The sequence below is a fragment of the Nicotiana tabacum genome, chromosome 17, assembly GCF_000715075.1.
Source record: "Nicotiana tabacum cultivar K326 chromosome 17, ASM71507v2, whole genome shotgun sequence".
Classification (NCBI taxonomy): domain Eukaryota; kingdom Viridiplantae; phylum Streptophyta; class Magnoliopsida; order Solanales; family Solanaceae; genus Nicotiana; species Nicotiana tabacum.
The window spans coordinates 58,158,027-58,185,524 of record NC_134096.1 but is presented as its reverse complement, the minus strand read 5'-3'; the positions used below and the strand labels follow the sequence as shown (position 1 = coordinate 58,185,524).

At 39.8% G+C, this 27,498-nt stretch overlaps 2 protein-coding genes across 3 annotated transcripts in view; both read right to left on the bottom strand.

Moving 5' to 3' along the window:
* The window catches only part of LOC107832358 (patatin-like protein 2), a 116,346-nt gene that overhangs the window by 14,717 nt on the left and 74,131 nt on the right, over positions 1–27,498 (bottom strand). The window contains exon 1 of one of the 2 annotated variants that reach the window (XM_075234344.1): positions 10,264–10,413. The exons of the other annotated variant lie outside the window; for it this stretch is intronic. Coding sequence (XP_075090445.1) covers positions 10,264–10,290 — 27 coding nt within the window. The 5' untranslated portion in view covers positions 10,291–10,413. Of the gene's footprint in view, positions 1–10,263; positions 10,414–27,498 lie in introns of those variants that run through there. 2 annotated transcript variants of the gene reach the window in all.
* On the bottom strand, positions 23,462–24,442 carry LOC142171554 (calmodulin-like protein 30). The gene has a single exon (XM_075234347.1). The coding sequence runs from the start codon at positions 24,161–24,163 to the stop codon at positions 23,591–23,593; it is 573 nt and encodes a 190-aa protein (XP_075090448.1). The 5' UTR covers positions 24,164–24,442; the 3' UTR covers positions 23,462–23,590.

The window sequence follows — 27,498 nt, the reverse complement described above, 5'->3', positions numbered from 1 at the left end:
GAGGATGAAAAATTGAGGTTATAAAAATCGAGGTCATGAAAATCGAGTGCAGGAAATCGAGGCCATGAAAATCGAGGTCATGAAAATTGAGGGTAGCACCTCGACAGAAATTTTAAGTTATAAAATGGGGGCTTCGTCCCATTTTCCATTTTTTTGACAAATTGGAGCTTGGGGAGAGGCGATTTTTGTAAGATTTTCTAGGGAAAACATCGGGGTAAGTGATTCTATCTTGGATTTGGTCAATATACAAGAATATATCATTATTTTCAGCATTTAATTAGTATTTTGAGATGGAAATTTTGGAAAAATGAGGAAGAGTTCTTGGACTAGAATTTTGAGGTTTTGAATGGGATTTTGTTATCGAATTTGAGTAAATTTTGTATGGTTAGACTCATGAGTGAATGAGCTTTTGAGTTTTGTAACTTTTGTCGGGTTTCGAGACATGGTCCCCACGAACGATTTTTCGGTGAAATTTCGGATTTTGTTGAAAAATTAGTATTTTCTTATGGAATTAATTCCAATAAACTTTATTGGCAGAATCGAATTATTTGTGGCTAGATTCGAGGCGTTTGGAGACCAATTCATGAGGCAAGGACCTAGCGGAGTAAGAAATTACATGGTTTGAGGTAAGTAACACTTCTAAACTTGGTTATGAGGGTATGAATCTCCGAATTGATGTTATATAAATTGTTTAGAAGTGACGCACACGATAGTTGACGAGCGTGTGGACGTGCACCATTGAAATCGTGACTTGAGTATATTCTGTGGAGTTAAAAAAATTAAAGAATCATGTTATTATCTGAACATTTCCCCACGTGTTAGAGAAATTGAGATGAGGCTCTTATTAAAGATCATGTTTAGGCTATGTGCCGATATTTTGGGACCCATGGGGTCGTGTTGCTGTTGAATTAATTATTTTAAAAATGTACATTTCACACTCAGTCATATTCATCCATTGTGAAGATATTTATGGGATCGAGCTGTGCGCCGCAGCAGATCATATTGGATTTATACATGTTATCATTAAATGGATCGAGGTTACCCGCTTGCAGCAGGCCAGAATGGCTTTATATATTATTATTGTTCTGGATTGGGGCTGACCGCCTGCAGCAGGCCTTATTGGCTTTACTATTTTATGGATCGGGGCTGCCCTCCTGCAGCAGGCTTTATAGGCTTTATTATTATACAAATCGGGACTGTCCGCCTACAGTAGGCCATAAAGGCTTTATATCACGCCTGGGCTGAAGGAGCCCCTCTGGAGTCTGTACACACCTCCAGTGAGCGTAGATGATTATACATATTCAGGATGGATTTTCTAGGGTATGGACTTGCCTTACTTATTTATATTGTAATGAATTTAACTGGACATGGATCTTGTCTGTATCATTTACATTTGGGGATAAATTACCCCATGGATGGATTGGCCTTATACGGTACTGAGTGACTGACTGTCAGTCGATGTGTATTTATATACGGGTTGGAACGCCCTGAGCTGGATTGGCCATAAACTGTACCGAGTGACCGAATAATTTGTGACCAGTATTTACATGAAGTATTTCTACTGAGATGTCATATTCCTCATATCATGCAGCATTGATCTATTTCACTTGTATTGAGTTTTACAGTTGAACTTGAAAGCATGCCTATATTTTTGTACCATTATTTATACTGGATTGTACCTGCAGAGCTCGTCACTACCTTCAGCCTAGAGGTTAGTCTTGTTACTTATTGAATTGGTTGTACTCATACTATACTCTGCACCTTGTGTGCAGATCCAGGTGCTTCCGGACACGGCGGCTGTCGAACCTCAGTGTGATACCAGTTGGAGACTATCAAGGTAGCTGCCTGGAATCCTCTAACCTTGTCTCTCTTTCCTACAGTTATTGTACTGTTCTATACTTTCGGACAATGGTTTTCTTTATGAGTCACACATTGTATTCATATTAGATGCTCATGTACTTCGTGATACCGAGTTTTGGGAGTGTTATATTTGTATTTGTGAGATTTCTTCCTCTAAATTTAATTATTTTGTTTTCAAATTTAATAGATATGGTAGTTTATTAAGATTGTGGGCTTGCCTAGTATTTAGAGAGGCGCCATCACGACTGGTGAGATTTTTTGTCATGACAAGTTAGTATCAGAGCCTAGGCTACATAAGTCTCATGAGTCTTGAGCATGTTTAGTAGAGTCTTGCAGATCGGTACAGAGACATCTGTACTTATCTTCCAGAGGCTGCCGAACCCTTAGGAAATTTCACTTTATTGTATTTAGTCGTGCGATCTTGTTGATTCCGGAAACTAAATATTCTGTTATTCTATTCTCTCACATATTGTGAGGACACGTACTACCGGATCGGATGGTTAGCCACTAGTGCCACCAGTTAGGGCCGCGAGAGGCTGGGGCCATGGTAGAGGCCGGAGGCGAGGTAGAGGTTGAGGTGTAGCTCGTACCACAGTGGGACCAGCACCTGTAGTACCACCAGTTGCACCAGCTCAGGCACCAACTGTGCCCATTGAGATTCCAGGCCTTCAGAAGACTTTGGTCCAGATATTGACAGTTTGCACTGGCCTTGCTCAGGTGGTTTAGGCTCAGGCCGCACCTGCCACTTCTCAGGCCGGGGGAGGTACTCATACCCCTGTTGCCCATACTCCAGATCAGTCAGTACAGGGAGTTCAGATATCGGGGGCATTACCAGCCCAGCCAGCTGTAGCTGCTCAGGCCCCGGTAGTTCCTGTTATGGAAGATGATGAACATAGGAGACTTGAGAGACTTGGGAGGATTCGACCTCCATCATTTAGCGGTGCTGAGTCAGAGGATGCTCAGGGTTTTCTGGATAAGTGCCAGCGGATGCTTCGGACAACATGTATTCTGGAGACCAGTAGGGTCTCATTCACTACTTTTCAGTTTTTCGGGGCTGCCTTCAGATGGTGGGAGGCTTATGAGAGGCTCAAACCAGTTGGTGCAGTACCACTTACATGGAAGGAGATCTCCGTTCTCTTTTTGGAGAAGTTTGTGCCGCAGTCTCGTAGAGAGGAGCTGCATAGACAGTTTGAGAAGTTACATCAAGATGGCATGTCCATGACACAGTACGAGATGAGATTTTCTGAGTTGGCTCATCACGCAGTTTGGTTGGTTCCCACTGATAGGGAGAGGATTATGAGGTTTATTGATGGACTCACGTATCAGCTGCGATTGCTTATGACTAGGGAGAGGGTATCTGGTGCCACTTTTGACGAGGTGGTTGACATTGCTCGATAGATAGAGGTGGTCCGTAGCCAGGAGCGTGGTGACAGGGAGGCAAAGAGGCCTCGAGGTTCAGGCAGTTTTGGTGGGGTACCTTCTGGGAGAAAGTTCTACCACAACATGGGTCGTCCAGTTCACCGTGGTGCATCATCCAGCTATGGTTCATACAGTTCTCATCAGAATCAATCATCTCTTAATGCACTTCCATCCCCGAGTACGCCCCGTGCACCATCAGTTCAGGGATCATATATATCAGGTCCTTCTGGTAGTTATTCTGGTTCCCGAGGTCTGCCTCAGAACTCGCCACCATTCTTCGAGATGGAGTGCTATGAGTGTGGAGAGCTAGGTCATGTGAGGAAATATTGTCCCCGCCATACGCAAGGTCCAGTTCAGCAGAGGAGTCAGGCTACTACTTCTGCACCAGTTGCTCCACCACCCGCCCAGCCAGCTCGGGGTGGGTCTCAGTCAGCTAGGGGTCGCCGAAGAGGGGGAGGCCAATTTGATGACGGTCAGGGGCGATTCTATGCTTTTCCTGCCAGACCTGATGTTGTTGCTTCAGATGTAGTAATCACAGGTATTGTCTCAGTGTGCCACAGGGAGGCATCTATATTATTTAACCCTGGTTCCACATATTCATATGTTTCATCATATATTATTCATTATCTGGATATGCCCCGTGAGTCCTTAGTTTCACCTATTCATGTATCTACGCCGGTGGGCGATACTGTAATTCTGGATCGTGTGTATCAGCGGTGTGTGGAAATTATTGGGGGTCTAGAGACTAGAGTTGATCTTTCATTGCTTAGTATGGTCAATTTAGATGTTATCTTGGGTATGGTGAGTTATCAGATGTTTTGTTATATGGTTTTGAGCCAAGTGGGGGAGTCTGCTATCTATGATTTGATTGCACGATTTTGTACGGTATTGGTTTTTAGGCCTAGGCATACTTGTTGATTAGTGATGACTTGCAGAGGTTGATATTGGGGATGACTTGAGTAAGAAAACTTCTTGGATGTGGGCTATATTGTACTTTATGAAAATCATGAAATTATTAAATTGTTATTTTGAAGGACGTAGTACGCACGGAGTGTGAATTTGATCGGTTGTGTTAAGGCAGGGTTACCCCTTCGATTGTTGTTGTGCTAATGAGGCACGTGTCTTTCATTCCATTTAGGCGGTACAATTTAGAATTGAGCAAAGTGGGTGACTCCCGAGAAGGTTCTAATGGGTTCGAGATTTCTATATAGCAATCAAAAATTTCTTCGGATTTGTACATGGATAGAATCTGAAATTACATTTAATGGTACCGAGATTTGTGATAATTCTGTATGATTATGGATTCTACATTTTAGTATAAGAAAGATAAGAATAATTTTAAATTCACATAAGGTATTTTCAGAGTGAACATTACAGTCGTGGTATTTATGGAGGTACTTAAGAGGAATACAATGGCTTATGGGCCTTATGGCAGATTATGTTATTGGCACGTGAGTTGTCCATGCGGGTCCATATATATACTATAGCACGTGAGTTGTCCATGTGAGTGATGTTAATGTGAACTCTAGAAGAGCTGGTTACTGTTATTAAATTCGCGTGTCTTGGTTTTACTATATATAATGAGCTTATAGCATTGCAGTTGTGGTGGTGCTTGTTGAACTTACGATACGGTTCTCTATTTTGAGACCTCTTCCGTTTTTGGTACGAGGTTGCGCAGTTGTGGCTTGAGTTGTATTAGTGTGGCATATCAGTGGGATAGTTGTGTTTAATAATATATGGTTATTGGACCTAGAATGGGTACTATCAAATTTTATTACGGTATATTGGGAGGATAATATTGAAAGTCGTCTTAGAAGGATATTATGATTCTGGTTGGGGGCAAGAAAGCTCCATGACTTGTTGATTTGATAAGGGGTTATGCGATTCCACGTGTTTCTTTCATTATCAACAGTGTACAAAGGTTTTGGAATGAGGTTTTGCTTGATATAGAGTTTAATACTATTACCGGGTTAGTTTGGAGTAGTTACTGTGATCGGAAATGGTGTTGCAAGTATGCGAGTTGTGTAGTATGTTCAGTAATTATATCTGGGGATATGGTTATAGCTTGATACAGCTTGTTCAGACTCATACAACGTGTTGATGTGAGATTCAGGTCTTGAAATGAAATTCTGAATGTTGGAAATTGAATTCCAAGGTTTATGGGCTAAGGTTGAAGTAATGATTTTTAATTATGTTGTGTTGTCAGGCCTATACAATTTACACAGAATAAGGTGGCGTGGGATCAGCCCCGGGTATGTGAGTGGTAGATAGAATAGTGATGTGATGGCTTGGAAACAACTCTTGGCACGTTCGAGGACGAATGTATGTTTAAGTAGGGGAGAATGTAACGACCCAGCCGGTCGTTTTGAGTATTACAATCCCGTTTCCCCATTTACTGCTCAATTTATGCTTTACAGTTGTTTTATGACATACCGGGTTAATTAGTTCGGGTTCGGTGAGGTTTTGAAATGAATTGGAACACTTAGTTTCAAGGTTTAAAGCTTAAGTTAAAATAGTGACCGAATGTCAACTTGTGTGTAAACAAACCTGGAATAGAGTTTTGATGATTCCAATAGCTCCGTATGGTGATTTTGGACTTAGGAGCGTGTCCGGAATATTGTTTGGAAGTCCGTAGTGGAATTAGGCTTGAAATGGCGAAAGTCGAATTTTTGGGAAGTTTGGCTGGGGGGTTGACTTATTGATATCCTGGTCGGAATCCGATTCTGAAAATTAAAATACCTCTGTTATGTCATTTATGATTTGTGTGAAAAATTTGAGATCAATCGGAATTGATTTGATAGGTTTCAGTATCGAATGTAGAAGTTGGAAATTCTTAAGTTCCTTAAGCTTGAATTGGGGTATGATTCATGGTTTTAGCATTGTTTCATGTGATTTGAGGTATCAACTAAGTTCATATGATGTTTTAGGACTTGTTGGTGTATTTGGTTGAGGTCCTGAGAGCCTCGGGTGGATTTCGGATAGTTAACAGATCAAAAGTTGGACTTAAACAGCTGCTGGAATTTTTATTTTCTGCTGGAAATTTCTGCTAAAAATCGAGGTCAGGAAAATTGAGGTCATGAAAAATTGAGGTCATGAAAATCGAGGGAAGAAAATCGAGGTCATGAAAATTGAGGTCATGAAAATCGAGGTCAGAAAAAATAGAGGTCAGTAAAATAGAGGCTGGAAATCGAGGCTGAAAAATCGATGTCATGAGAATCGAGGTCGGGAAATCAAGGTCAGGAAAATCTAGGTAAAAAAATCGAGGTCATGAAAATCGAGGGCAACACCTGGACAGAAACTTTAAGTTATAAAACGAAGGCTTCGTCCCATTTTCTAATTTTTTGATAAATTGGAGCTTGGGGAGAGGCGAATTTTGAGAGATTTTGAAGGGAAAACATCGGGGTAAGTGATTCTAACTCGGATTTGGTCAATATACACAAATATATCATTATTTTCATCATTTAATTAGTGTTTTGAGATGAAAATTTTGGGAAAAATGAGGAAGAGTTCTTGGACTAGAATTTTGAGGTTTTGAATGGGATTTTTTTATCGGATTTGAGTAAATTAGGTATGGTTAGACTTGTGAGTGAATGAGCTTTCGGGTTTTGTAACTTTTGTCGGGTTCCGAGACATGGTCCCCATGAGCGAATTTTCTGTGAAATTTCGGATTTTGTTGAAAAATTAGTATTTTCTTATGGAATTAATTCCAATAAACTTTATTGGCAGAATCGAATTATTTGTGGCTAGATTCGAGGCGTTTGGAGACCAATTCACGAGGCGAGAGCCTAGGGAGTAAGAAATTACACAGTTTGAGGTAAGTAACACTTCTAAACTTGGTTATGAGGGTATGAATTTCCGAATTGGTGTTATATAAATGTTTGGAAGTGACGCACATAATAGTTGACGAGCGTGTGGACGTGCACCATTGAAATTGTGACTTGAATAAATTTCGTGGAGTCGAAAAATTGAAAAATCATGTTATTATCTGAACATTTCCCCACGTGTTAGAGAAATTAAGATGAGGTTGTTATTAAAGATCATGTTTAGGCTATGTGCTGATATTTTGGGACTCATGGGGTCGTGTTGCTATTGAATTAATTATTTTAAAAATGTACATTTCACACTCCGTCATATTCGTCCATTATGAGGATATTTATGGGATCGAGTTGTGTCCCGCAGTAGTCCATATTGGCTTTATATATGTTATCATCAAATGGATTGGGGTTGTCCGCCTGCAGTAGGCCAGAATGGCTTTATACAGTATTATTGTTCTGGATCGGGGCTGCCCGCCTGCAGCAGGCCTTATTGGCTTTACTATTTTATGGATCGGGGTTGCCCGCCTGCAGCAGGCCTTATAGGCTTTATTATTATAGAGATCGGGACTGCCCGCCTGCAGTAAGCCATAAAGGATTTATATCACGCTTGGGCTGAAGGAGCCCCTACGGAGTCTGTACACCCCCCAGTGAGCATAGATGATTATACATATTCGGGATGGATTTTCCAAGGCATGGGCTTGCCTTACTTATTTATATTGTAATGAATTTACCTGAACATGGATCTTGTCCGTATCATTTACATTTGGGGATAAATTACCCCAGGGCTAGATTGGCCTTATACGGTACTCAGTGACTGACTGTTAGTCGATGTGTATTTATATACGAGTTGGAACACCCCTGGGCTGGATTGGCCATAAACTGTACCGAGTGATCGAATAATTTTAGACCAGTATTTACATGAGGTCTTTCTACCGAGATGTCATATTCCTCATATCATGCAGTATTGATCTATTTCACTTGTGCTAAGTTTTACTGTTGAACTTGAAAACATGCCTACATTTTTGTACCATTATTTATATTGGACTATACCTGTAGAGCTCGTCACTACTTTCATCCCAGAGGTGAGTCTTGTTACTTATTGAGTTGGTTGTACTCATACAACACTCTGCACCTTGTGTGCTGATCCAGGTGCTTCCGGACACGGCGGCTGTGAGACTTCAGTGTGATACCAGTTGGAGACTATCAAGGTAGATGCCTGGCGTCCGCTGACTTTGTCTCTCTTTCCTTTAGTTATTGTACTGTTCTATGCTTTCGGACATTGGTTATTATTATCAGTAAGACATTGTATTCATATTAGATGCTCATGTACTCCGTGACTCCGGATTTTGATAGTATTATATTTGTATTTGTGAGATTTTTTTCGCTGAATTTAATTATTTTATTTTCAAATTTAATAAATATGGTGGTTTATTAAGATTATGGGCTTGCCTAGTATTGAGATAGGCGCTATCACAACTGGTGAGATTTTGGATCATGACAGTATGTGACGTATATTCATTACAAGAAACTACGGTATGTGTGTGTGTGTATATATATATATATATATATATATATATATATATATATATATATATTAACTAACCTGGAATTGGGATTCAAGAAAAGCAAGAATTATACCGGGAATTATCCCTCTAACACCTCCACCATCAATGCTAAGAATAGTTATCACATTGCCATGCTTGATCTCAGTTGTTTAACTAAATCTATGTCTACGAATTAAGCTTAGCAGTCTGAGTGTCTAGTGCCTTTACACTAGGAGTATTTATGATGAGAACAAGAAAGAAAAGATGACAAAAAAGGTGGAAAAGTCAAAGAAAAAAATAAATAAAAAGAGAATAAAAAGATGTGTGAAAAAAACAAAGAAAGAATGGAAGTCGAATGAAAAGATTACAAAATGTGAAAGAATTAAATTGGTTTACAATCGTGGTGTCCTTCTGTCGCATGTTCACATTTTGATGAAGATTTCAACTGATTCCTTTGCCCATGAATAGGCATCCCTTCTCAGTTCACATTCTACTCTTTCTCAATTAATAAAGAGTTATTCTTTGTGTGGTCATGGAGTAGGCAAAAATTACTAAACCACGTAAATCTTGTCTTGTCTTATTTTGTATAATTTATTTCTTTTCTCCTTTAAATATTTTACCCTTCTATTAGCCTGACATGCTTTCCAACAGTTAGTATCAGAGCACAGACAGTGTAATTCTGGTAGAAAAGTACGATATTAGTGTAGGTACTATTCACAAGAATAGTGCGATACTATGCTCATCAATACTAATAATATTCACAATAGTGAAATACTATTCATTAATAGTGATAGTACTATTCATCAATAGTGAGTGTTGTCTACCTTATACGATTGAGACATTTTTCCTACACAGAGTACTATTTGCGGTTACTGACGAGCGCAAAACACAACACGAAATTAATACTCACTAGTCAAAAATAATATAGTTTAATTATCTTCTCCACAAGGATTGGATTTAAATAATGTTCGAGTAATTTCTGGTTTAATTGCTATTTAGGATGATCAACACTTGAGTTGGAGTGATTACTACTACAATTAACTACTAGTAATTAGACCTGATCATATATAGAGAACGAGAGCTGAACTAAAATGGTTTGTAAATAATATGAGAAATAAGGGTCATGCCATGATAGGTGTAAGATAGTTATTCACGATTTAACTCTGTTTAAATTCACTTCTAATGTTTTAATGATTCTCCCAAATTCACTTTATAATTAGTTTAAACATAAGGTGAAGATTCCTCTCTTGATTAAATCTGAACTCTACAAAATAAACTAATATGAATCACTGTGAAGATATGCAAGAGCACGTTAATGGACTAGTTTTTAGAAAAACGTCTCTCGAATATTCTCCGAACTTGGTTTAATCAATAATTCAAAAAGCTCTCTAGATTACTTAGAAGAATCACTAAATTAAACCAAACCAAGTAATACAAAGATAATCACCAAAATATTCTTTTTTTTTTATTAAATAAAACGGTGAATAATTTCGCAATTAATTCAAAGCTTCATAAATATATTCAAACAATTAAACTAGAGTTAAATCTACAAATAACACTCAAAACATCATATATGTCAAAATCCTAGGGAAGAACTACTCCATAGATATGGAGAAAGTTATCACAAATAAGTTTAAGAACATAGAAAACATCAAAAATAACTTTACGATACAAATTTCCGTATGGCACCGATTGTTGGCAAGAAAATTGATGAAATCTTATTGTGTGTTCAAGTCGTGATACCTCTCTAAAATTATCCTAGGTGAAATGCCCCCTTCAAAAATATGTTTACCGTATATTTATACATCGTAGGAATAGTCTTAAACCGAAATAACTTTAATGGATGGAAATAGGATTGCACATCCCCAAAAATTGCATTGACACGCCGTCGGACACGTCGCGCCACACGACGTGCCAATGGACAAAAACTGAGAGCTGTTCGTTTCTGCCTAACAAAGTATATAGGCAGCCCTTCTTGGGCATGACGTCATAGTCATGACTTTGGACAATACTCAATTGTGGCTTGTTATATTTGTTTGAATTGGCAAAATATGTGGCACGTTGGCAGACAGAAAGTGCCTTGCTAAGTTTTCATGTCATTAGTTCCTCCACTATTGCTTTCTCTTTTTATTTCTTTCACTATTCAAATACGTACTCGGTCCTGGTCTTCGACCTCTGAATTCGATTCCGACTTAATTTTTAAATTTTTACTCATACTTTAAATTTTTCTTTTGATTCAATTTATCTCCAAAAACTCGTCTTAGTTTGAAATCTCAACTTACACAATAAAAAATACATACTGAGTAGAAGTTGCCCATATTTTAGCTCCAATACAATAAAAGTGTAGCAAATAGTCGGTACAGAGTAGCCAAAAACTGGTATTTATAGCCTACCATCAGTTACTAGTCAAAGGCACTATTCACATAAAAAGATATATGTTTTGTGAAGAAATAACATCGGAAGAAGGGAAGGTTAAAATTGACAAGTTCATTGACAAAGATTTTGGATTCTGAAAAATGGAGATAGAGGATTATTTGTACCATAAAAAATTATACTTACCTCTGACCGGGGTAAAACCAATGAATATAGCCAAAGCGGATTGAGATCTATTAGATCGCCAAGCTCTTGGTGTGATGACACAAAATGTAGCGTTCAACATTATTAACGAGAAGACTGCAGGCCTGATGAAGGCGTTATCAAATATGTACGAGAAACCATCTGCTTCAAATAAAGTCTATTTGATGCGTCGATTGTTCAATTTAAAGATGACAGAAGGTGGATCTGTTACGGAACATATCAATGAGTTTAATGTAATATTAACTCAGTTGAGTTCTGTTAATATAACATTTGATGACGAAGTCAGGGCGTTAATTCTACTATCATCTCTAGCGGAGAATTGGTCTACAATAGTAACTGTAGTTAGCAGTTCATCGGAAAGTACCAAACTCAAATTGGATGATATTAGAGACTTGGTTCTAAGCAAAGATATTCGCCGGAGAGAATCAAGTATTTTCCCATTATCTGTTTTTAATAACGAAAGAAGGGGGAGAAGCAGCCAAATAGGATAAAGTCATGGTCGTGGCAGATCAAAATCAAGGAGAAGAGGGCAATCCAAGAATCGCAAAGACATTACTTGTTGGAATTGCGATATAAAGGGTCACTATAGTAGTTAGTGTAGAGAGCCAAGGAAGAAGAAGAACGATCATACAAGGCTGATAACTCGACAAATGCAATTGCTGAACAAGTCAGTGTTGGCATGACTTTGTGATTGTTTACCAAACTGTAATGACCCAGCTGGTTGTTTTGAGTATTATAACCTCGTTCCCTCATTTATTGCTCGAGTTATTCTTTTCAGTTGTTTTATGGCTTACCGAGTTAGTTGGTTCAGGTCCAGAAGGATTTCGGAGTGAAATGCGACACTTAGTCTCTTAGTTGAAAACTTAAGTTGAAAACGTTGACCGGATATTGACTTATATGTAAACGACCTCAAAATTTAATTATGATGATTTCAATAGCGCCATATGGTGATTTTGGAATTAGGAGCGTGTCCGAAAAATTATTTAGAGGTCCGTAGAGGAATTAGGCTTGAAATGGCGAAAGTCAAATTTTTGGAAAATTTAACTGGGGGGTTGACTTTTTAATATCAGGGTTGAAATCCATTTCTGAAAATTTTAATAGGTCCGTTATGTCATTTATGACTTATGTGCAAAATTTGAGGTAATCGGACTTGATTTGATAGGTTCCGGCATCGTTTGTAGAAATTAGAAATTTCAAAGTTCAGTAGGCTTGAATTGAGGTATGATTCATGGTTTTAGCGTTGTTTGAGGTGATTTGAGGGTTCGACTAAGTTCGTATGATGTTTTCGGACTTGATGGTATGTTTGGTTGAGGTCCTGGGGGAGGGTGAGTTTTGGGAGGTTAAAAGATCATTTTTGGACTTGGTAAACTACTGAAGAATGCTGGTTTTCTGTCACTGGTTTCCTTCTATGCAATCGCGTGAGAGCGTACGCGATCGCATAAGCTTGTTTGGGCGGAAGTGAGATTGTTCTGTGCGATCGCGTGAGGACAACCACGAGCGCATAGTTGTGGACAAACTGTGCTTCGCGAGCACGTAGCTAAAGCCGCGTTTGCGTAAAAGCAATAAGGCAGTCGGGGGCAACGTGCGTAATTCTTCGCGATCGCGTGAGGGCAACTGCGATCGCGTAGGGTCTTTTCTGGGAAGTGAAAAAAAAATTATTGTGCTTCACGATTGCGTGTGTTTGTCCGCGATCGCGTAGAACAAATAACTGGGCAAAGAGTTTAAGTTCTGAAAATTGGGCTTTGTCCTATTTTCCATTTTTACCGATTTGGAGCTCGGATTAAGGTGATTTTTGAAAGATTTTCAGAGAAAACAATAGGGTAAGTGTTCTTAACTCAATATTGGTTAAATTACCGTAATCCATGGTTATTTTTATCATGTATTGGGTGAATTAAGTTGGAAAATTTAGAAAACCCTCTTGGTTTAAATCGAAGATTTGAGGGTCGAGTTGAGGTTGAATTTTGGTAAAATTGGTATGGTTAGACTCATGGTTGAATGCTCTTTCGGATTTTGTAACTTTTGTCGGGTTTCGAGATGTGGGCCCCACGGGCAATATTTGGATGAAAATTTTGATTATGTTGGAAAATTAGTATTTAATTATGGAATTAATTCTAATAAATTTTATTGACTAAAACAAATTATTTGTGACTAGATTCGAGGCATTCGGAGGCCGATTTGCGAGGCAATGGCATAGCAGAGTAAATAATTTCACGTTTTGAGGTAAGTAACAGTTTTAAATATTGTCCTAAGGGTATGAAACCCCGGATTATTGTATTATATGAGTATTTTGGATTTGACGCATATGCTAGGTGACGAGCGTGTGGGCGTGTACCGAGGGGATTGTGACTTGGTCCGTCCCATGAAAACTGTAAAGTTGAATAACTTGTTGTTAGCTATATGTTCTCTATGTGTTGTAGAAATTTGATTGTAAAACATGTTAGAAACCATGTTTAGGCTATGTGTTGGTACTGTTAGGTCCCACAAAGGTCGCGTTACATGATAAATTGCCTGCTAAATGCTATTTATACTCAGTCTTAGTTTTTACTCACAAATATTATCTCAGTCTCTGTTATTATTATTGATACATCATATCATTGTTGTTTGGGCTGATTTCGTGATTATTGAAAGCCCGAGAGACTTGAGAGATTTATGACTGAGTGAGGCCGAAGGCCTGATTGTGAGATATTGATATTATATCACGTGAGTTGTCTGTGCGGACCCAGATATTGATATTATAACATGTGAGTTGCCCGTACAGCACGTGAGTTGTCCGTGCGAATCCAGATATTGATATTATATCATGTGAGTTGTCCGTGCTGATCCAGATATTATACTATAGCACGTGAGTTGTCCATGCGGATTATAACGCTTGGGCTGTAGGAGCCCCTCCAAAGTCTGTATACCCCCAGTGAGCGCAGGTACCTATTGAGTGTGAGTGCTGAGGGCTGAGAGTCGAGTGATTGAGCTGTTGTGATGAGTCAAGTGATTGTTGCCCTGAGAGGCTGTAGTACTTACTTTTCATCTGTTGTTGCACTTAGTCTCTATAAGTCATTGTTGTGAAATATCTGAAAGATTTTATATTCGGATTACATGAGCTTGAACTATATAAGATTGATTTGACTTAAACTGTCGGATTGAAAGCATGTCTATTCTTTGCTGGAATTACTGAAAATGAACTATAACTATGTAGCTCGTCACTATCTTCAGTTCTTTATTTATTATTGTTACTTATTGAGTCGGTTGTACTCATACTACACCTTGCACTTTGTGTGCAGATCTAGGTGTTCCCGAACATAGCGAATGTTGATTCTTTCGCACAGTTAATTTTTTGGAGATTCAGAGGTAGCTGCCGTGTTTCGCAGACCTTGCCTCTCCCTCCATATCTCCTTGTTTACTGTATTTGGTCTCAAACTATTATAGACCGTATTTTCTAGACTTGTATTCATATTGGATGCTCATGTACTCAGTGACAACGGGTTTTGGGAGTGTTTATATCTATGTTTGTGGGATTTACTCTTAAATTTAATTATTATATTTTCGAATTTAAAAGATATGGTATTTTATTGAGAATTTTGGCTTGTCTAGTATTGAGATAGGCCCCATCACGACATGTGAGATTTTGGATCGTGACAAGTTGGTATCAGTGTATAGGTTACATAGGTCTCACGAGTCATGAGCAGGTTTAGCAGAGTCTTGCGGATCGGTACAGAGACGTCTGTACTTATCTTCGAGAGACTGGTGAACCCTTAGGAAAATTTTACCTTCTTGTATTTTGTCGTGCGAATTTGTTGATTTCGGAAACTAAATATTTGTTATTCTATTCTCTCATAGATGGCGAGGACACGTACTACCGGATCAGATGGTCAGCCACCAGTGCCATCAGTTAGGGCCGCGAGAGGCCGGGGCCGAGGTGTAGCTCGTACCACAGTTGGACCAGCACCTGTACTACCACCAGTTGCTCCAGCTAAGGAGCAAATTCTATATATAGCTGAGCCGACAAGACCAGCGTAGGCACCAACTGTGCCCATTGAGATTCCAGGCCTTCAGGAGACTTTGGCCCAGATATTGACAGTTTGCACTGGTCTTGCTTAGGTGGTTTCGGCTCAGGACGCACCTGCCACTTCTCAGGCCGGGGGAGGTACTCATACCCATGTTTCCTGTACTCCAGACTAGGTTTTACAAGGACTTCAGATACCGGGGGCACTACCAGCCCAGCCGGCTGCAACTGCTTAGGCCCCGGTAGTTCCTGTTATGGCAGATGATGAGCAGAGGAGGCTTGAGAGATTTGAGAGGTTTCGACCTCCACCATTTAGTGGTGCTGAGTCAGAGGATGCTCAGGGTTTTCTGGATAAGTGTCAACGGATACTTCGGACAGTGGGTATTATGGAAATCAGTGGGGTCTCGTTCACTACTTTTCAGTTTTTTGGGGCTGCCTTCAGATGGTGGGAGGCTTATGAGAGACGCATGTCGTTCGGTGCATCACCACTTACATGGCAGGAGTTGTCCGTTCTCTTTTTGGAGAAGTTTGTGCCGCAATCTCGCAGAGAGGAGCTGCGCAGACAGCTTGAGCAGTTACGTCAGGATGGCATGTCTGTGATGCAATACGAGATGAGATTTTCTGAGTTGGCTCGTCACGCAGTCTGGTTGGTTCCCACTGATAGGTAAAGGATTAGGAGGTTTATTGATGGCCTCACATATCAGCTGTGGTTACTTATGACTAGGGAGAGGGTATATGGTGCTACTTTTGATGAGGTAGTTGACATTGCTCGGCAGATAGAAATGGTTCGTAGCCAGGAACGTAGAGAGAGGGAGGCTAAGAGGCCTCGTGGTCCAGGTGATTTCAGCGGTGTTACTTCAGGGGGTCAATTTTACCACGGTAGGGGTCGTTCTTACAGACACACTCAGATGACTCGTCCAGCTCATCGTGGTGAATTAGCTAGCCACGGTTCTTATAGTGCTCACTTAGGCCAGCCTTCATTCAGGGCACTACCAGCGTAGAGTTCTCATCATGCTCGTCCACTCATGCTTCTACAGGTAATTCCTTGGGTTATCAGGAGCAGCAGTTCTGTCAGAGGAGGGGTTGTTTCGAGTGCGGAGAATTTGGTAATTTCAAGAGAGATTGTCCTAGGCTGTTGAGTGGGGATCCACAGTAGAGTTCTCGACCGATGACACCAGCACCAGCAGTTCCACCACCCGCCCAGCTAGCTCGGGGTGGGGGTCAAGCAGTTAGGGGTCGCCCAAGAGGGGGAGGCCGATCAGGTGGCGGTCAGGCCCAATTCTATGCTTTTCCTGCCAGGCCAGATATTGTTGCTTCAGATGCAGTGATCGCAGGTATTGTTTCAGTGTGCCACAGGGAGGCTTCTATATTATTTAACCCTGGTTCCACTTATTCAAATGTATCATCGTATTTTTCTCATTATCTGGATATGCCCTGTGAGTCATTAGTTTCACCTGTTTGTGTATCTACGCCAGTGGGCGAAATTATTACTGTGGACCGTATGTGTCGGTCGTGTGTGGTAACTATTGGGGAACTAGAGACTAGAGTTGATATCTTATTACTCGGTATGGTTGATTTTGATGTAATCCTGGGTCTGGATTGGTTGTCTCCATGTCATGCTATTCTGTACTGTCATGCAAAAATCATGACGTTGACGATGCCGGGTTTCCAAAGGTTGAATGGAGAGGTTCTCCAGATTTTTTTCCTAACATGGTAATTTCTTATTTGAAGACCCAACGTATGGTTGGAAAGGGATATTTGTCATATTTGGCATTTGTGAGAGATGTGGATATAAGTACTCTTGCGAGACTTTCCGGATGTATTTCCTGCAGACATGCCGGGTATGCCACCCGACAAGGATATTGATTTCCGTATTGACTTGGTGTCGGGCACTCAACCCATTTCTATTCCTCTGTATCGTATGGTACGAGCTGAGTTGAAAGAATTGAAAGAGCAACTTCAGGAACTTCTTGAGAAAGAGGTTTATTAGGCCTAGTGTGTCACCTTGGGGTGCACCGGTTCTGTTTGTGAAAAAGAAAGATGGTACTATGCGGATGTGCATCGATTATAGGCAGTCGAACAAAGTTACAATCAAGAATAAATATCCTTTGCCGCATATTGATGATTTATTTGATCAGCTTCAGGGAGCGAGAGTGTTCTCCAAAATTGATTTGAGATCCGGGTATCACCAATTGAAAATTCGGGATTCGGATATTCTAAAGACGACATTCAGGACTCGTTATGGCTACTATGAATTTTTCGTGATGTCTTTTGGGCTGACCAAGGCCCTAGCAGCATTTATGCACTTAATGAATAGTGTATTTCAGCCATATCTTGATCTATTTTTCATAGTATTTATTGGTGATATCCTGGTGTACTCACGTAACTAGGAGGAGCATACACAACACTTGGATATTGTATTACAGAGACTGAGAGAGGAGAGGCTTTATGAAAAATTCTCTAAGTGTGAGTTCTGGCTCAGTTCAGTGGCATTCTTGGGACATATAATGTCCAGTGAAGAAATTAAGGTAGATCTGAAGAAAATAAAGGCAGTTTAAAGTTGGCCTAGGCCATCTTCAGCTACTGAGATTCAGAGTTTTCTCGGCTTGGACGGTTATTATCGTCGCTTTGTAGAAGGTTTCCCGTCTGTTGTATCGCCTTTGACTAAATTGACCCAGAGAGGTGCTCCGTTCAGGTGGTCTGATGAGTGTGAAGAGAGCTTTCAGAAGCTCAAGACAGCTTTGACTACAGCCCCAGTATTGGTGTTGTCTACAGGTTTAGAGTCTTATACTGTGTATTGTGACGCGTCGCATATTGGTCTCGGCGCAGTACTGATGCAAGATGGTAGGGTGATTGCCTATGCATCTAGGCAGTTAAAGGTACACGAGAAGAATTATCTGGTCCGCGACCTTGAGTTAGCAGCTATTGTTCATGCCTAGAAGATTTGGCGGCATTATTTGTACGGTGTCCATTGTGAGGTTTATACCGATCACCGAAGTCTACAGTATCTGTTCAAACAGACTTAATTTGCGGCATCGGAGGTGGTTAGAGTTGCTTAAGGATTATGATATCACCATTCTCTATCATCCCGGAAAAGCCAATATGGTGGCCGATTCCTTGAGTCGTAAGGCAGAAAGTTTGGGAAGCTTAACATACTTACCGGTAGTAGAGTGGCCTTTAGCCTTGGATGTCCAGGCCTTGGACAACCAGTTTGTTAGATTGGATGTTTCGGAGCCGAATCGAGTTTTGGCTTGTGTAGTTTCTCGATCTTCTTTATATGATCGCATCAGAGAGCGCCAGTATGATGACCCCCATCTGCTTGTCCTTAAGGACACGGTTCAGCATAGTGATGCAGATGAAGTCACTATTTGAGCTGACGGTGTATTACAGATGCAAGGCAGACTATGTGTGCCTAATGTATATGGTTTGCATGAGTTGATTCTCCTGGAAGCTCACAGCTCGCGGTACTCCACTCATTCAGGTACCGCGAAGATGTATCAGGATTTGAGGCAGCACTATTGGTGGAGGCGAATGAAAAACGATATAGTTGGGTTTGTAGCTCGGTGTTTAAATTGCCAATAGGTGAAGTGTGAACATCAGAGGCCGGGAGGGTTGCTTCAGATACTTGAAATTCCGGAGTGGAAATGGGAGCGTATTACCATGGATTTTGTAGTTGGGCTTCCACGAACTTTGAGGAAGTTTGATGTTGTTTGGGTGATTGTGGATCAGTTGACCAAATTTGCGCATTTTATTCTAGTTGGTACTAATTATTCTTCGGAGCGGTTGGCTGAAATTTATATCCGCGAGATTGTTCGCCTACACGGTGTGCCAGCGTCCATCATTTCATATCGGGGCACACAGTTTACGTCACCGTTTTGGAGAGCAGTGCAGCGAGAATTGGGCACACAAGTTTAGTTGAGTACAACATTTCACCCTCAGACGGACGGACAGTCCGAGCGTACTATTTAGATATTAGAGGATATGCTACGAGCTTGTGTCATTGATTTTGGGGGTTCTTGGGATCAATTTCTGCTACTCGCCGAGTTTGCTTACAATAACAGCTACCAGTCAAGTATTCAGATGGATCCATATGAGGCCTTGTATGGGAGACGGTGCCGGTCTCCGGTGGGTTGGTTTGAGTCGGGTGAGGCTAGACTATTTGGTAATGAGTTGGTTCAGGATGCTTTGGAGAAGGTTAAGTGATTCAGGAGCGGTTTCGCACGGTGCAGTCTAGACAGAAGAGTTATGCCGACTGGAAGGTCCGTGATGTTGCTTACATGATTGGGGAAAAGGTTCTGCTCAAGATTTCACCCATGAAGAGTGTGTTGAGGTTCGGGAAGAAGGGCAAGTTGAGCCCTCGGTATATTGGGCCTTTTGAGATACTTAAGAAGATTGGAGAGGTGGCTTATGAGCTTGCCTTGCCACCTAGTCTATCACGTGTTCATCTAGTGTTCCATGTGTCCATGCTCCGAAAGTATGTTGGGGATCCGCCTCATATTTTGGATTTCAGTACAGTACAACTGGATGGTAATTTGACTTATGATGTGGAGCCGGTGGCTATTTTAGACCTGCAGGTTAGAAAGCTGAGGTCAAAGAACATAGCATCAGTGAAGGTGCAGTGGAGAGGCCAACCAGTCGGAGAAGCTACTTGGGAGATTGAGCAGGAGATGCAGAGCAAATATCCACACCTATTTGAGACTCTAGGTATGATTTTAAGCCCGTTCAAGGATGAACATTTGTTTAAGAGGGGGAGAATGTAATGATCCAGCCGGTCGTTTTGAGTATTATAACCCCGTTCTCCCATTTACTTCTCAAGTTATTCTTTTTAATTATTTTATGACTTACCGAGTTAGTTGGTTCGGGTCCGGAAGGATTTTGGATTGAAATGAGACACTTAGTCTCTTAGTTGAAAACTTAAGTTGGAAAAGTTGACCGGATATTGACTTATATGTAAACGACCTCGGAATTTAAATCTGTTGATTTCAACAGCTCCGTATGGTAATTTTGGACTTAGGAGCGTGTCCGAAAAAGTATTTGGAGGTCCGTAGAGGAACTAGGCTTAAAATGGTGAAAGTAGAATTTTTGGAAAATTTGACCGGGGGGTTGACTTTTTGATATCAGGGTCGAAATTCGTTTCTAAAATTTTAATAGGTCTGTAATGTCATTTATGACTTGTGTGCAAAATTTGAGGTCAATCGGACTTGATTTGATAGGTTCTAGCCTTATTTGTAGAAATTGGAAGTTTCAAAGTTCATTAGGCTTGAATTGGGGTATAATTCGTGGTTTTAGTGTTGTTTTAGGTGATTTGAGGGTTCGACTAAGTTCGTATGATGTTTTGGGACTTGATGGTATATTTGGTTGAGATCCGAGAGGGGAGGGGACTCGGGTAAGTTTCGGGAGGTTAACAGATCATTTTTAGACTTGGTAAACTGCTGAAAAATGCTGGTTTTCTGTCACTGGTTTCCTTCTATGCGATCGCATGAGAAGGTACGAGATCACATAGGCTTGTTTGGGCAGAGGTGAGATTGTTCTATGCGATCACGTGAGGGCAACCGTGATCGCATAGTTGTGGACAAACTAGGCTTCGCGGACGTGTGGCTAAAGCCACGTTCGCATAGAAGAAATAAGGCAGTCGGGGGCCACCCGCGTAATTCTTCGCGATCGCGTGGGCATGTCCGCGCTCGCGTAGGCCTTAGAGTGTTGTGCTTCGTGATCGCGTATGGTCTTTTCTGGGTAGTGAAAAAAAATTGTGCTTCGCCATCGCGTGTGTTTGTCTGCGATCGCGTGGAGCAAATAACTGGGCAGAGAGTTTAAATTCTGGAAATGGGACGAACTATTTTTACCGATTTGGAGCTCGGATTAAGGCGATATTTGGGAGATTTTCAGAGAAAACATGGGGTAAGTGTTCTTAACTCAATATTGGTTAAATTACCCGAATTTATGGTTGTTTTTATCATGTAATGGGTGAATTAAGTTGGAAAATTTAGAAAACTCTCTTGGTTTAAATCGAAGATTTGAGGGTCGAATGTCGGATTTTGGTAAAATTGGTATGGTTAGACTCGTGGTTGAATGAGCTTTTGGATTTTGTAACTTTTGTCCGGTTCCGAGATGTGGGCCCCACGGGTGATCTTTGGATGAAAATTCGGATTTTATTGTAAAATTAGTATTTTCTTATGGAATTAATTTTAATAAATTTTATTGACTGAAATGAATTATTTGTCACTAGATTCGAGGCATTCGGAGGCCAATTTGCGAGGCAAGGGCATAGCAGAGTAAAGAATTTCACGTTTTGAGGTAAGTAACAGTTTTAAATCTGGTCCTAAGGATATAAAACCCCGTATTATTGTATTATATGAGTATTTTGGAGGTGACGCACATGCTAGGTGACGAGCGTGTGGGCGTGCACCGAGGGGATTGTGACTTGGTCTGTCCCGTTAAAACTGTAAAGTTGAATAACTTGTTGTTAGCTATATGCTCTCTATGTGTTGTAGAAATTTTATTGTAAAACATGTTAGAAACCATGTTTAGGCTATGTGTTGGTACTGTTAGGTTCCACAGAGGTCGCGTTACATGTTAAATTGCCTGCTAAATGCTATTTATACTCAGTCTCAGTTTTTACTCGCACATCTTATCTCTGTCTCTGTTATTATTATTGATACATCATATCATTGTTATTTGGGCTGATTTCGTGATTATTAAGAGCCCGAGAGACTTGAGAGATTTATGACTGAGTGAGGTTGAGGGCCTGATTGTGAGATATTGATATTATAACACGTGAATTGTCCGTGCGGTTCCAGATATTGATATTATAGGACGTGAGGTGTCCGTGCATCACGTGAGTTGTCCGTGCGGATCCATATATTGATATTATAGCACGTGAGTTGTCCGTTCGGATCTAGATATTATATTATAGCACGTGAGTTGTCCGTGTAGCACGTGAGTTGTCCGTGCGGATTATAGCGCTTGGGCTGAAGGAGCCCGTCCGGAGTCTGTACACCCCAAGTGAACGCAGGTACCTATTGAGTGTGAGTGCTGAGGGCCGAGAGCCGAGTGATTGAGCTGTTGCGATGAGTCGAGTGACTGTTGCCCTGAAAGGCTGTACTTACTTTTCATCTATTGTTGCACTTAGTCGCTATCGGTCATTGTGGTGAAATCTCTGAAAGATTTTATATCCGGATTACATGTACTTGAACTGTATAAGATTGATTTGACTTAAACTGCCGGATTGAAAGCATGTCTATTCTTTGCTGGAATTATTGAAAATGAACTATAACTGTGTAGCTCGTCACTATATTCAGTTCTTTATTTATTATTGTTACTTACTGAGTTGGTTGTACTCATACTACACCCACACTTCGTGTGCAGATCCAGGTGTTTCCGGACATAGCGGGTGTTGATTCTTTCGCGTAGTTGATTTTTCGGAGATTCAGAGGTAGCTGCCGTGTTTCGCAGACCTTGCCTCTCCTTCCCTATCTCCTTGTTTGCTGTACTTGGTCTCAGACTGTTATAGATCGTATTTTTCAGACTTGTGTTCATATTAGATGCTCATATACTCAGTGACACCGGGTTTGGGGTGTGTTTATATCTATGTTTGTGGGATTTACTCTTAAATTTAATTATTATGATTTCGAATTTAAAAGATATGGTATTTTATTGAGAATGTCGGCTTGCCTAGTATTGAGATAGGCGTCATCACGACAGGTGAGATTTTGGGTCGTTACACAAACTCTATTATATAACTTAGTGTTATTTGTTTTCAACCTATCTATTAAATTGTCGAAATCTATCCAATTGACATAATTGATAAGTGCAACAAATTATTCTCCGAAATTACAATGCAATTCGATCAAACCATCTCAAATCTACTCCAAATGATCTTAAATTTATTCCGACTACAATTATAGGGAGTAAATTAACAATAGAATCTTTCTAGAATACCTTTTTAAGCATGAACAATGACGCAAACAGAATCTCACTTCACCAAAATGGTTTCCGCGCAATTTCTCCAAATATATTTTTTTACTTTCCTAGTTGACCAGTTTATTTGCATTAGGAGGAAATTAAGATTATTATGGCTCTTGATTTCACACTGTGTTTTTGGTGGTTAAGGCCAATAAACATTAACAAGCTAATGTACTCGAAGATTTGTTTACTATTAATTTTGCATGTCAATGGGATCACTTCTGGTTCAGAATAAAATCATAGTGACTTAAAATGATATTGCTACAATAGAACCTGTATATCTTTCTTGGGAGTCCTTTTCGAAATTCAATTAGCATAAGAACTCAAATATCAGTAAACATGATATTTTATTTGCAAATAAATTAGCAACTGGAAAAAGTAAATCAATCTACACAGAGTGAATCGATCCCTCCACTCTAGACTAGTTTCATGGTGCGCGCCATCATGGTCACAAATTCGTCCATATCTATAAGTCCATCCCCGTTGACATCAACACCTCTCACCATTTTCTTGCAATTCTCCAAGCTACATTTTTCTCCTAGCACTCGTTGAACCTGCAACAATTCCTCTGCGCTAATTTTGCCATCACCATCCAAATCAAATGCCTTGAAAGCTCTTCTAATATCAGTTGGATTCACACCACCTTCAAGATTCTGCACTCTCATGAACTCCTCAAAATTAATGAATCCATCCCCATCAGTATCTGCAGCCTGAAATGCATCGCCAACGTCATAAGTTTTCGTATTTCCTCCACTGCCCATCATCTTCATAACTGATTTGTATTCTTCTTGTGAGATCTTTCCATCTTTGTTAGTGTCAAATTTGTCAAACACCCTTCTCATTTCCTCTGCTTTTGGGCGAAAATTAGCCAACGACATGCTTGGCGTTTTCTTTACATTTGACAGATTAAATGATGGACGAGATTTGGACAATGACTTTCTAAAACTGTTGAAACGAAAATAGAGGAAACTCGTGGTACTATTCGACATTGTTAATAAGGTGAATTTTGTTGGTTTACTTTGGTGTTACAACTTGTAGACTTGTAGTGAAATGTGAATATATAACATTCGCAACTAGCTAAGTTGCCTTTGGTTTCTGGAATTAAAGTTGTCGCAATACAAAAGCGCACTCAGATATCCTATGGGCCAGAATGCTTATGATGTTCTTTATTCCCAATTCACCTTACAATATGACCAAAATCCTCCTTCCCTAAAGGATTATTTTACTAAAGAATTACATACTGCCTTTTGATCTTTCTTTTGATGATAAAGGGCTCTAAATTGTCAAAATTTTGGGTACTCTGGGTGTGTTTGGTATGAAAGGAAAATATTTTTCGAAAAATATTTTTTAATTTTTCATGTTTGGTTGGCTAAAATATTTTGAAATTTTTTTTCTTATGAACTCATTTTCCTTCGGTTGGAGAAGAATATTTTCCACATCAAGAGAAGGGAAAATATTTTTCAAAACTCTTTTTCAACCTTTCCCATTTTCAACCTTTCCCACCCCATTTTTGTGATGACCCGATAGGTCATTTTCAGTTTTAGCCCTTATTTCTGTATTTCGAAACCTAGATTAGCTCCGTTAAGCCTTCTTCGATTTGCATCCGCAGTTCGTGTCTTCTTCCAAAAGATTTTAATGTGGAAAAATTGAGAAAAATGTAAAATCGTGCCTTTAAATTTATTTGAGTTGACTTAGATCAATATTTTGAGCAAACAGACCCAGATTAGTATTTTTACGATTTCGGTGGGTCCGCATCGTGATTTTGGACTCGAACGTATACCCGGAATCGAATTCGAAAGTTTCTAACTTGAATTAACGCAATTTGTTGAAAACTAGAAATCTAAAGGTTTAAAGAATTTTCAAGGTTGACCGTAAGTTGACTTTGTTTCTTCCGGGTTCAAATTTTGGCTCTGGAACTTGATATAAATCCATTACAGTATTTATGACTTGTATGCAAAATTTAGGGCAAAACGAAATTGATTTGATATAATTCGGGCGTCCAGTTGAAAAATTGCATGTTGTTAAGTTTCATTGAAAAATTTCATCTGTTTTGGTGTTCGATTCATAGTTCTAGGTGTTATTTTGATGTTTTGATCGCACAAGCGAGGCTATATGATATTTTTAGACTTGTGTGCATGTTGGTTTGGAGCCCCGAGGGCTCAGGTGAATTTCACATTTGCAACAAAATTGTCACATTTGCGACAACAATAGGCTAAGTGGCTTTTTCGCATTTGCAAAGGGTTGATTGCTTTTGCGATCATGGCAATTGCGAACTATGTATCACAATTGCGATAATTCCAACTGGATAAAAGAGGGAGAAAACGGGAATTAGCTCATTTTTTTCAAACTCTCAACCCTAAACACCCTAGAAGCGATTTTCCCAAGAGATTTTCTTCCTAAATTCATTGGTAAGTGACTTTAATCCATTTCTTTTCAATTACCCATTACATTTCATAGGTTTTCAACATCAAATCTAATATTTTCACGGTAGAAATTAGGAATTTTGGTAGAATTAGAAATTTTTATAAATTTGAGATTTACACGTCGAATTGAGGTCGGATTTTGAAACTAATTAGATAACCGAGCTTGGGGGTAAACGGGTGTTCGGGTTTTGGTCCGAATTTTGGTTTTGACCAAGCGAGCCGGGGTTAACTTTTATTGACCTTTTCAACAATGATCTAAATTAAACCTCTTTTATCAATGGGTAGTTTTTAAGGCTTATTTTGAATCGTTTGGTTAATAATTTGCTAGATTTGTTCGGTTTGGAGGCAAGACCGTGGTTGAACTTTGAGTTAATTGAGGAGTGAGGTAAGTGTTGGATCTAACCTTGATTTGAGGGAATTAGGAACTCTTGAGCTATGTGCTATGTGAAATACATATGTAACAACGTATATGCAAGGTGACGAGTGTATATACGCCATCAAATTACGTGTCTACGTGCTTTTCCATATTTTATTAATTACCTTGTTCCATGACTTAATCGTTACATTGCTTGTCTTCCCTATCTTCATTGCTTAATATTATGTCTTGTCTCCATGCCTTAATTACTACATGCTTATTTGACTTCCATGCCATAATTGCTACTTGCCATTTAGTATTTCTTGTATTAAAATGTCCATCCCCTCCCTGATTCCATACTTATATACTACTTGTCTCGATTTGTTTCCCTCATAAATCTAAATTGTCTTATGTCTTGTTGCCTTATAGTTTCATATTATTTGTTGGTTTCATTGAAGTAGTTTTACTTATACGTATTGTTAAAAATAGATACCGTTGAGTTGGTAAAGTTGAGACATCCGAGTAGTTCGAGCCTCTTGATTATCATGTTATTCTCCATTGCTCGTACATTTTTCTCTTGATGTATGATTTCTTGTAAATCTTAGTTATTGAGTTACTATTGTTAATTTGTGGGTTGCACGCCGCAACGGAGATTGAAAAGATATGAATTGAAAAGCCAGAATAAGGATGGACTATGATATCGACAGATGACTATAAGGAGGGGTCGGGTTGCGTGCCACAACAGATTTATTTAAAGTTTATGTTGTTGGATCGGGTTGCACGCCACAATATGTTGATGAAAGTTATATTTGTTGTGATTTTTGAATTGGCCTCGGTTGTTGAGATGAGCTATATGACTGGTTATTCGGGACTCTCTCGTGGTTGATTTAAGTTTCGTTGATGTGAGTTACCTGCTTTACTTCTATTCCTGTCTTTCTGTTATTATTATAATTATTGTGTACAGGTTAATGTAAGTGATCCGGCTTAGCCTCGTCACTACTTCATCGAGGTTAGGCTCGATACTTACAGAGTACCCGGAGTTAGTTGTACTCATATTACACTCTGCAATTCTTGTGCAGATACCGAAGTTGGTCTCAACGACGTACCGTAGACTTGCTCGGATCCATCTACCCAGAGGAGAGTTGAGGTATAGATGTAGGACGTCCGCAAATCTGAAGTCCCCTTCTACTTCTTTTAGTTGTTCCTTTGATTCAGACAATTATGTTTATTTCAGACCATGATTTGTAGTATCATAGACGCTCATATATTCGTGACACTAGATCTGGGGTTGTATTTGAATTTTGTCATTTATTATCTTATATTTCAGAGGCTATGAAGTTTAGGAAAAATATCACTTCTTTTTTACTCTGTCGTGTGATTTTATTCTATCGTTGATGAATGAACCATTCCATTCTTATTCTCTCACAGATGGCGAGAAAATGCACGACATCAGTAGCAGGGCAGGAGTCAGTGCCCCCAATGGAAGCTACGACCTGGGGTAGAGGTCGAGGTTAAGGTCGTACCAGAGCTCAACCTAGAGCTCGAG